Source organism: Alligator sinensis, unplaced genomic scaffold (assembly GCF_000455745.1).
Source record: "Alligator sinensis unplaced genomic scaffold, ASM45574v1 scaffold241_1, whole genome shotgun sequence".
Lineage (NCBI taxonomy): Eukaryota > Metazoa > Chordata > Crocodylia > Alligatoridae > Alligator > Alligator sinensis.
Window position 1 is genome coordinate 4,167,110 of NW_005841894.1, and position 11,886 is coordinate 4,178,995.

At 39.8% G+C, this 11,886-nt stretch overlaps 1 protein-coding gene across 1 annotated transcript in view; it reads left to right on the forward strand.

The window, feature by feature from the left end:
- The window catches only part of UCHL3 (ubiquitin C-terminal hydrolase L3), a 47,934-nt gene extending 45,482 nt beyond the window's left edge, over positions 1-2,452 (forward strand). Inside the window, exons 7-8 of the mRNA XM_006018143.3 lie at positions 887-945; positions 2,233-2,452. Coding sequence (XP_006018205.1) covers positions 887-945; positions 2,233-2,316 — 143 coding nt within the window. The 3' untranslated portion in view covers positions 2,317-2,452. The remainder of the gene's footprint in view (positions 1-886; positions 946-2,232) is intronic.
- The last annotated feature ends 9,434 nt before the right edge of the window (positions 2,453-11,886 follow it).

Genomic DNA, 11,886 nt, shown 5'->3' on the forward strand with positions numbered 1-11,886 from the left:
ATATAAAAGAAGTTGGTCATTAAAGTAAGAATAACGGTTTTAATAATACATTTCAGAAGAGTGTAATTTTAGGGATTTTTAGGTCAGTTGTAGTTTAGAAGTGCTGCCAAGCTTAGTGAAATTATGGTATATTAATACTTAAAAGAGAATTTGGCCTGGCAAGATCAGTTGGCCCCTGGCAGAAATTAGAGAAAATTTCATGTTTTGGCATATGTTTCAACATCGAAGTTCTTCAAAAGTAAGTTGATACATTTATAAAGTAACAAGTAAAAATATTTGAGAAGTACTAAATGTAAAGGGTATTATTATGTTGTCAGTGAAAAATTAAACTGTTCTTTATCTATACTTGCCTTTTTAGATCATTTCTGATATAGGGCTAGGTTAGTATTGCACACTTGTCTAAGTTAAATTGTTAGTATTACTTTTATCATGTCATGTGACTTTTGTATCTTTTAATTGAGGGTAATATTTAAGTTATTTTGCCTTTGATCCCTTCAGAATTGGTGGGTCTAATCCTCTCTTCAGGGCTCCTAGAGGAATACTAATTTAACTTGTTACAGATAATTTCGGATCTCTTGTTCTCTCTCACTAAGTGCCTTGGATATCATCTACATTTTTCAGGTGTGTGTGTGTGTGTGTGTGTGTGTGTGTGTGTGTGTGTGTGCGCGCTTTGTCAACTTACTAATTGTTTGCAATACTGTATTTCTGTTGAAGCCAAGGAATGGTATTAAGGTGCATTACCATCTAATCTAAACAAACTAATCGTGTTAACATATACCTACTGAGAAGTGATTATTTTAACTGTTCCAAGTGTATGTTCTGGAAAAAATGACAAGCTTTTCAATCTTCAGTTTGCAATCTCATGTAATCTCTTATGTTTCAACAGATGGACGCAAACCATTTCCAATAAACCATGGGCAGACAAGTGATGACAACTTTTTAGAGGTATGAATACAACCCGCCCTGCATAAGTTTAGTGCATTTAGATCATTATCTACTTCTTGTGTATGATCATATGAAGGGAGGCAGAGAAAACAACCTGTACTCAGAACTGAGATGGGTGTTCATGAACTCCCATACAAATGCTGCTCTGTATGAGAGAACATCTTCCTATGGTTGCTTGACCAGGAACACTAAATGACTATTACGCCAGCAGCTCGAGCTGCTTTTTTATCCCTTATTGATATTTTCCTAAACCATTGTTGCTTGCAGGCTATGTGCAAGGAATGGGGAGTTGTGAAATTATTGGTCTTTGAGAACTTTTGAACAAACTTTTAATATTCTTCCCTCCTTTCTCTCATTTCTTTTATAGTTAATTGCTATGCTGGACCATGGTTACTCTTCCAGCACTTTCTGCTTTTGCCCTTCTCACCATCACCAAAAACACCTGTTTTTATTTCATGTGGCTGTTTCTTTTTCTCTTCATCATGTTAGCTTATGGATGCCTCTGTCAGAAGCTGTTTTATTTGAAAAGGGAATCCAAATAGAATACATTTAACCTGGAAAATAAAGTCCTCCATCCTCTGCCCCCTGCCGTCCCAATAGGAAGGTATTGTCTGGGAGGGGGAGAGGTAGGGTCATGCATTGGGGTCTGACCTTTATGTTGGTCAGTCTAGGTTAGTTTTAGGGAAGGAAAAGGCTGGAGAGATGCAACCTCTGTCTTTAAGAAGTAACTGTATTGACGATATTAAACAACATGAAATCTGTGCCTGATAAAGGGGAAAGAAAATACTGCTAACTTGTTCACATTCTTCGTTCAAGTTTTGTAGTAAATATCAAGTGCTGTATTGTGCCCTAGGCCAAAATGCAAGAGTTATTTAAAATCCTCCATTTGTGCAATAAACACAGCTGGTAATATTGTTTAGATTTCTGAATTATATTAATAGACAAAATGTAAGTTTCTAATTACAGTAGTGTTAATAAAAATGGATAGTTCTGTAGAAGTTCATCTAGAATACTGTGTACAATAACATAAATTTAATAATTATAAAGTTAACTAGTACGCTATCTATTCTCTGAATTCATTTACATGGGAACGGGTAATAGCGTCTTGCATGAAATTAGAACAGAAATTATTCCCAAATCAATTTGATACACTGATAAGGTTTGTGTAGAAAATGGAAGAATCCTATTTGGACATAGGTTGTATAAAATGAATGAGGTGCCAATTGTCCTGTTTTCATACAATGAGAAATAGCATAATTTCACATTGTTTGTTTATTTTTTAAATAGGATGCAGTAGAAGTTTGCAAGAAGTTCATGGAACGAGATCCAGAAGAATTAAGGTTTAATGCAATTGCTCTGTCTGCAGCTTAAATTATTGTAATTGGAAAAACTTGTCATTAATGTATTGTAAGAAAATAACTCTTGCCATATGTTAATAATACAAATTTTGATACTTTCCTAACATGTTGACAAACTGTACCACATGTGGAATAAACTTTGAATTTATCCTTTATTGTCTTACTTAGTTTCGGCTGCAATTGTAGATGGCTCCTCCCACTGCCCCCACATGGGTGTGGGCACACGCATACATTCTCTGAGCATATATTCATGCATAAGACTTTCATCTCTGAGTTGTTTTGGAATAACTTCCTATGAGATTTCCTCTTAGATAATCACCTAAAATGAATCATTAGCTGACTAAGTTTTATTGTGAGGAAAATAAGCTGAATATCTATAAACTAATGCTGGTAGAACTAAGGCTGTATCTTAGAATCTTGCATTGGATATTTGGCCTGACATGGTTATGTATGGTATTTCTCTGAAGTGAAAGGTGTGATGGCAAAATAATAGTTAACTATCTCTATTTCTGTGCAACAAGTCCAAAAATGTATTGTACATTTGTAGAAAGAATCATAATATTCATGTTTTTCCTTTCAGAATCATTGCTGGCTTGTACATGTATCATCCAAGTAGATATTACTTAATGCTGTGTGAAATGCTTGTTTTTTCCTATTGCTTGGGGTGTATGTTAGTTCTAACATCCTTCAACAGTTTTACTCTTCAAATTAGTTATAAATTGTGAATTCCAGTAATAGTGATCTCATGATTTAGGATAGTTTTGAAAACTGTTTTCTTTTGTATAAGCTAAGTTTCTGCAGTTGTATCCAAATAGTGCTTGGAGATGTAGCTAATCAGCTTTGCTTCCAAAACAGAACTGCTGGCAAAGTAAACTAATCCTTCAGTGGTGTCCCAGCAGGTATATGCTTTCTCTCCTTCAATTGTAGTTGCAGGTACTGTGAGTGGATTTCTCCAGGAGAAATCTTTCTAGCTACATCCTCTTTTGTCACAGAAAGAAACAGGCCTGGGAATCTGTCTTATCATTTACCACCATCTTCTGTCTTTTAAATAAAAAGTCAGAATGTCTGTCTAAAGATGCCACCTGGAGAGCTGTTAGAACAGGTGACAACTATTACACATATGAGCTGGTTGGAGGGGGAAAGGAAAAAAATCAAGATGTTAATGAACTTCCTTTTTTCCCACCTGTTTGGGGGAGAGGGTGTAGTTTATCAGTGGAACACAATATAAGGTTGAAAAAACCAATGCTGAAGAAAGTTTTCTTTGTATCTGTACATGGATGGAACACAGCAATAATCACTAGCAGAGTTGAAAGTGCCCCAGTTTCATTCAGGGGAATTTATTAAGCAGGACAAGCTATGCTGTCTTTGCATTAATATCAAAGGATCAAATAGAAATCACTAAGATTATAAGTGGCATACTACATTTTTGTTAATTCAAAAATAGGATACTTTTACAAGGAATGACTGTTTTCTCACTGTAAACAGAAAGGGGATAATCTCTAAATGTTTTAGTAATAATTCATAGTTTAACTAGCAACGGTGTCTTCGAGCTATGTGACTCATGCATTTAAATTTACATGCCTTAATGAGTAGCTTATATAGGTACATCAGCTGCCTAATGAAGCTGCACCAATGATAATTAACTGGTGTAGAAATAGTTTAGAAATTAATTTGTTTTTCAGTTCCAGTGAAAAAAAAGTCTGACTCTGCTGATTAATTGTGTTCTAAATGTAAGAATACTGGGTTTATTTTGGAAAACTGACAGTTGGGAATGCCTTCAAATTTAAAACACTTTTAAATATGCCTCCACCAGTCTGAAAAGACAGACTCATTTTACTAACTTGGCCAAGTAGAACAACTTTCCACTAATTTGTATCACTTAAAATAGTAATTTCTAGTATAACGTTAACAAAAATACATGTTTGTGAAAGCAGTCAAAAGTTAGAAAATGCCAGAAGTAAGGTTATACTAAAGATTTAAGAGTATACTTAAGCAATTTGAGGAGGGACAAAATTGATTGACTAGACTACCATAATACTTATGCACAAGGGGTCAGAGAGATGATGATATTGGCAACCTTATTTTTGAATATGAACCAGCATCTGATGAAGTTTAGCTTCAGCTCTCAAAAGCTTGTGCTATTTAGGTAGGTAGGTAGACAGATAGGGGAGATTTGCATCGTATAGACTATTTATCTTCTACTTGACCCTAGACTAACAGCTGTTTTGTCTACCTTAAAATGGTTGCCCAACTTGCCACTGCCCAACTTTTAAGAGCTCGCTTCTGCAATCCTACTGTTCATTTAATGCAAGGATTTTATTTTTTACATAAAATTTGGAAATAAATTTAGCTTTATTTTGAAAAATTAGGAATATACATGGAATCATATTGACTCCTTACAAGATTTGTCAGCAGGGTTGAGATTTTCTGCTGCAGTCTTATCATATGAGCTAATGGAATAATAGTTAATGACCTTCTAGCACTCTTCTGTGAATCTGCCACAAGTGTGGGATGGGGAGACCCACATATTACCAGTAGTTTCATAGGAATGTGCTGACAAAGGAATGGTGAAATTTGGGAATAATGTCTTCACAACTAGTTTCTTCTGGAATGTGCTTGTGGTTTTTCTTTTCTGTTATGGTCATCTTCCCCCTTTCGTGTCTCTAGCAAATGTAAGTTTCCTGTCCTCACTTTATGGATCACATTCCTATCTTCCATAGGTTGTCTGAGGGTCAGCAGGGATAGCACTAAGAGCACTGGAAAGTCAGTCTTTCAGCTCTTGTTCTGTCAGGCTTCCACAGAGTGCCAGTTACCTTAAATGTTACAGGGGTGTAGGTTGTAGCTGTGTTGGTCTAAGGACATAGGCAGACAAGGTTTTTGAACCCAAAAGCTTGCTTAATAATTATTTTCCAACTATTTGGGTTGGTCTAATAAAAGATATCAGATTCACCCAAGGAACCTTGTGTGCCAGTTACCTTAAATCACACTTTCTGGGAAAGTCCTTCACCATCCCTGTAATTCCATATTAAAGCATCCCCTGGCCTTGCAGTTTGTCATGCAACAAGGTTGAACCTTTTTTTAAGTAGTTTTCATCTGTAAGCAGATATGTGCCATGGATAATATATATTAATAAAATTGTACATTGTGCCGTAAACAGTTGCCTGTAAAAACTATGTGAAATCTGTCTTTATGACTGACAGTATTGTACTAAGTATTTAATACAGTTATATATGGAAGAAATGACAAAAGCCTTTGTTTAACTCCATCCTGGGAAGGCTTAGCCTTGGGGTGGAATATAGTATTTTACAACGATTACTGCTATTCTTGCCAATAATGAATATCAGAGACTGTGATATATAATTTTCTTCTGTTATTGTCTACTGCTGTTATCAATAGAAGAGAACATTATACTATTCAAACTGGTTACTTTGCTGTCACAAATATGATCTGTGTGGATGGAAGCTAACTTAGTATCCTTTCAAAATGGCACGTGCATTAAAAATTCAGTCTGTTTACACTTTAAATATGAAATCAGTGAAAACCATGACAATGCAGACAACTTTTACCAGCACGTTCTTATGACAAATATTCCCACATGATTTTAAATGGTGAAAAACCACAAGTGATTCCTGCCAAATAATAAACCCTAACTGCCTTAAATGGAGTAAAACAAGCCTACCCAGAAGATAGCATGGACATTCAGTAAACTATTTTGATTTGCTAATGCAGCATAATATTTTGTGAACTGTTCAGTAGATTGCTGCATTAGCAATTAGAGTGAAACCTCTCAATCAGTGGCGGGAGAGAGGATGCAGTAATATAACAAGGAGTAATGCAATCTTCTTTTAATGTGGAGACATACTGTGCAACCCAGCCAAAAAGCCAGGCATTTAGAATACAGTTTTAAGACCATCTTAATCCCAAGAGAAGGTTACTTCCATTACTGCATGTGCCTTCAGACTTCCCTCCTCTCCCATATTTATGCCTGCTGGAACTGATGAAGTTCAAATATTAGATCAGTGTGTCCAGTGAAGTGTGAAAATGCAAGACTTGTGTGATGCCATTTTCATTATCTTTTACCCTACTTATTTCCAACACACAAAGTTCTGCATTGATCTTGGAGGAAATAAAACTGCTCAGTCTTCTTGAAGCCAGTGGATGGGGAAATGGTTAGTGGCTGAGCTGTTATCTGACTGTGGAGCACAGATTAGCCACACTTGACCCAGATTAGAGACTTAATATGAGAAATTCGGCAATCTAGGACTACCATCTTATTTCTGAAAGGTCACAACACATTAACTGAGTACACTGAATACATTTCAAACTTTTACTGTATGGAGTCAGTGATAACTTTCAAGTTTAAACACTTTGGACTTAGGGGCTCCATGTTTGCAACACTCATTCTTTCTCTTTGCCTTGCTTTTTTTGATATTACTCCATGTATGTGTTGTAAGTAGAGAAGACAAGTGTCTGGATAAATGAGGCACAGCATGTACATAAAATTTCACCTTAGAAAGCCCATAGTCTGCATGTAGAAAAGCGGAAGTTTCTTCAGACTACCAGAGGCTATATTCTGTGAAACGGCATTGCACACTGTTGGATTGTAGCAGCTTCATGCCTTTAAGGCTCACTGTTGGTAGCTTAAAATGGGTTTTTGACCTGGTGCTCGGATGGAGCTACCTACAAACAGCTCAACATAGTGCAAGCAGGGCTATTTGTTTTCCTTTTACAATTTCCTACAATTAGTTAATGACTCCACAGGCTGAAGCAACTTCTGGCTAGTTCTTTCTCTGGTCCTTTTTACATGAGCTAAATGACATCACTTCACATAATTGATTCATCCATGTTGCTCTGGTTCTATCAGTTACCTGTGCTACAGTTTTGTTTCATGAGTGATCTTTTTCCTGTTAGTTTATTGCAAGTGCAATAAATCTCTTGCACCATCTAAGATTCCTGCATCTCTAAACTGTTTCTGCAGTGTCTTATTAATGTATTATGATTGGAACGGGACTGCTTTATGCCTCATAAAATGGTAATCCAGTTCTGTGGTGAAGGGCTAGATGCTCTTTCAGAAAGGCTGATAAGCAGGGATCCTGGTTTTCTCTGATTTTAAAATAATCCCCATTTTTCGGCTATAAAAGTAACCCCAAATCCACATTTTTCCATGATTAAAATGAAACACCACGTATATATATGCACATTTATATACGTTAGTGGCATTTCATTTTAATCACGGGAAAATGTGGATTTTGGGTTACTTTTTATAAGCTGAAAAATGGGGATTTTTTTTACCAGAGAATACCAGGATTTCTGTTGATAAGAATATATCAAGGGCAGGGGTCTGTTTTGCCAATGGAGAATGAGTATATTTGATATGAAGGGCAGTTTGAGTTGCAAGAATGTAAACAGCTAATTTTCATTGACTATTTTATTAACAGAAAATTTGAAATATAAAATCTGCCTGAACAAATGAACGACACAGTGGCCAAACGTGTTCATAAGTAATTTGAGCAATAAAAGACCAATGAAAAGGTTGTCAGATATATACACTTTCAAAGGAGACTATTAACTTCTTGAGTGTTCACTACCAGTCACCTAGAAAGGGGGCTGATTTCTACAGGATAGCTATTTACCTTTCTGAGAAGAGAGACCCATTTTGAGGCTTCTCAGATTGTGTACTACAACCTGACTCTACACCTTCTCCAAAACATTTACATTTGACACTGATATCTTAAAATCTGATAGCAGCTACGGCAACATGGCACAGCATGGAAACGAATAGAAAGTAAACAGAACAAAAGTAAGGTGCCAACAACTGTCAGCCAAAAATATTGTTATCAGTAATGACTAGTAAAGAATGAGCCATTATAAGCAAATGGAGGACCTTTCTGGACGCAGACAAAATAGAAATTTCCCTTTAAATAAAAAAAAAAAAACCATGTAGCCACCCAGGACAGACCTTTCTACCAAGGACCCTACCAAGGAACCTGGCTTAAACAGGGAAAAATGTATAGACATCAGCATTTTGTTTATCAGTGCCTTACTTTTCCATTAGAGCTCCAATATTATGTCTTTTATGCCACCATGTAACCCCGTGAGAAATGTTTCCTGCGTGTTTAAAATGCTGATCTAGTTTGTATGCATCAAATGCTCTAGGGAGAGGGGTGTATTGCATTTAGAATTATGATCTAATTTGCCTTCACTACAATTGGTCTACAGCCAAACTAATATAATTATGAGGAAAAAAACAGTTTTAAGAAAAAAAACTTACCTACTATGAAATCCAAGATGCAACAAATGGATAGCTATTGTGCTTTTCCAGCACAAGCAAGCAGGCATACTAGTTTCTTTAACACACCAATGATTGAAAATCTAGGAGAATAAATTTCAGCAAGGGTGTTTGGAATTTCACTGTCTTCTGCAATGATAATCTGGTGCATCCATTATTCCATTCACTTAAGTATGCTGCAAAAATTTTCTAAGACATTGCTGTCTTTAGGTCAGAAACCATCAGCCAATCTGTTGTTTGTTAATGATTTAAAAGGAGTGGGGTGTGCTTAAATCGTTATTGTTTGGGCTTGATTTACATGATGCAGTCTAAAATGTTGCTGGAGTTGCATTTTATAAGCTTCAGGGGAAAGACTTAGGAAATACAAAGAGCATTCAAATTTAAATGTTGGTGATAGGAAAACTAGAAAGAAAAAAAGTTATTGAAAACCACCAAAATGAACATGTCTGTTTAACATTAAGATGGAGAAATAATGCATTTAAGGCCCCTTCTGGACATTATTTCTGTAGCATTAAAAAACTTTGTAGAATTACAAAAAATGAAGAGCTATCGGTGGCCGGCATGTTCTAAACCCCATGGCTGGAGCACAACAGTTGTCACAAAGATGGTCTTAATCTGGGAGGCAATAAGGGGCTGTCCCATTCCTGCCCCAACTTCAAAGGGCATGTGGCTAGTCCAGCACCAGCAAGCAGCTCTCTGGTGCTGGACTGCCTGCACACACCTTACAGGTCTTAGCACCTGGGGAGGTACCCAAAAAAGTCCTGGTTAGGTGGTAAAGTTTTTGCCCCCTGGCAGCAATAGGGATAGGATAAAACAGGCCTCCGTGACAAATGGTCTAAGTGGACTGCCAGAGAGCGAGCTACTTCCTGCAGTGGGAGGGAGGGCAGAGCACTTTGGGACATCAGAGGGTCTAAATACCATGTCAGATGTTCAAATTAACCTGAGATGGGTACCTGCTACAAACAAGTTCCATTTTTAACAAGTAACATCTCTGAGAGGTGTGCCATTTTTGCCACATGAGAAATTGCTCTAGTATTTGGCATGTTACTATTTCATAGATTTTTAGGGTCAGAAGGGACCTCAGTAGATTGAGTCAGACCTCCAAAGTATTTACTTGACCTAACATCTGCCAGGATGTCGGAAAACTCTGCGAGCAATGTTTTGTCTCCTAAGGGTAACTTAAAGATGTGCAACTTGGTTGTTTTCTGATGGGCATGGAGCTCAGGAAAACACTGCTATTCATGAATAGCATCCCAACAAGTACATGAGCTGAAGGGACAACTGGATTTGCTTGTTGCCTTGCTGAAAATGGAACAGCTTGGCTTGATCTAGTTGTTATTGCATCTGATTGCTTCTTCTTCCAGCTGGAGATGGGAAATCAACATGCCTGCCTGCAGTAGAAGGTGAGGAAGGCTGCAAACTGCTGGTGGTTCGGGGTAATCCCAGGTAAATCGGCTGTCTGAAGTTACCATAGAGACCAGGGAACAGCACTGTACAGTCAAACCACAGAAGTCAAAAGACGAGATTCCACTGAGGGGGGTTTGTTTCCCAGATTGAGGCTCGAATCTAGGAGACAGCGGGCACCTCTACACAAAATGTTTACTGTGGAGTTGACTAATTAGCACCGCAGTAAAGTGTCAGTGTTTACACATGCACTCATATTAGGCTGGAGTAATTTAATTAACTCTGCCTTAGAATAGTACTGATTAACACAAGTATTATTCTACAGTGGGCTTATTTACCACTGCACTTGTAGACAGTGCTGGCTGAGGCACGAGGGTGCTACATTGCAGAGCTGTCTGCTGCCTACCCCCAGATAAGCACCCTCGTGTTGCAGCCAGCCCCTCTGCAGCATGTTGAGCTGGGGGGAGTAGATCCGGGCTGGCAGGCTGACCCCTTTCCTCCCAGCAGAGTGCCCTGCCAGCTGGAGCTGCACTAGCCTGGTGCAACATGATGTGGTTCCAGGTGCCCATGTATAAATGCAGCACCTGGGAACAATAAACTCCAGCATGTAATGCATTAATATGCACATGTAGATGTGCCCAGTGAGAAGCAAGAGGACGGATGGGAGGGAAAGGGGCAGGAAACATGGGGGCCAAATTGAATAATAGCTGCTACCATAAGTCAGGGTGGATATGTCCCTTCTGGATGAACAAAATAAGATACTTTAGAGAGCATCAGCTTTTGTGAACTGGACCTCCCATCCTCAAATGCATCTTCCTGACCCCCCCCCCCCCCCCCCCCCCCCAACTTCAGACCAACAAGCTGGCTCCCTCCCTCACTCCCTTGAGCCTTACTGTTTGCAATTCCAGAAGGAAGGCAGTGACTGAGGAGCCTCCAGCAGGAGTTCCTTTAGGCCAGCAGCGTTTCTCAACCCGTGAGTCGTGACCCAAACGTGGCTTGCAAGAATATACGAAAAGGTTGCGACCAAACTTTACAAATGGATTCTCCTTGAAAAGAGAAAAACATGGGAAAGCATAGCTTTTCCCTGGCACGTTAGTCAAGTTCCAGCCTGCAAGGGGCTGCTTGGGGCCCTACGTGCCCCCCCCAACACTGGGGGCAGCAAGTTGGGAGTGAGGGGCACTGGGCCAGGCCTGGCCATCGAGGCTTACAAACAGTACAAAAAAGGTTGAGAGCCACTGCTCTAGCTGAGGGTTGTGGCAATAGGTGACTGGTAGGGGAGGCACATGCCCCCTGTCTGCGACAGGGCCATCCCTGCTGCCAGGGCTCACCAGCTCCATCCCCGACGCTGGTCTGTGGGTTCTTGCCAGCCCCATCCCTGCTACCGCTGCTGCCAGTGGCATCTGAGGGTGCTTGCCAGCCCCTCCCCACCATCGATGCCAGCTTCTGCGGGTGCCCCGCTCAGACTCAGGAGGCACCAGTCGCCCATGGCTGCAGCAGCCGGGGCCTGTGTGCTGCTCCAGGCCCAATGTGGGCATACAAAGAGGACAAACTCTGGGGCAGGGCTCCAGGCGGTGAAACCAACCAAGCTTTACAAGGGCACTTCAATGCCCAGTGTCTCATAAGCAGCGGTCAGTCCCTCTTTGACCCAGGGAGGGGGGGTGGTCTGCAAAAAAAAATAAATTAAACCGGTTCGTTGATTAGATACAAGTCCACCTAAGCGAGGGAGCAATCCAATCGGAGACCCCCCCCCCCGGTTTATTATGAAATCTTACAGGGGGGCTGTCATCTCTCGGGCGGGCTCAGGGCCCCGAGCTGCCCGGGGCACGGCCAGGAGAGCCCCTCGCGGGCGGGCAGGGCGGTGCTGCCCAAGGGCAGGGGCGGGAGCGGGGA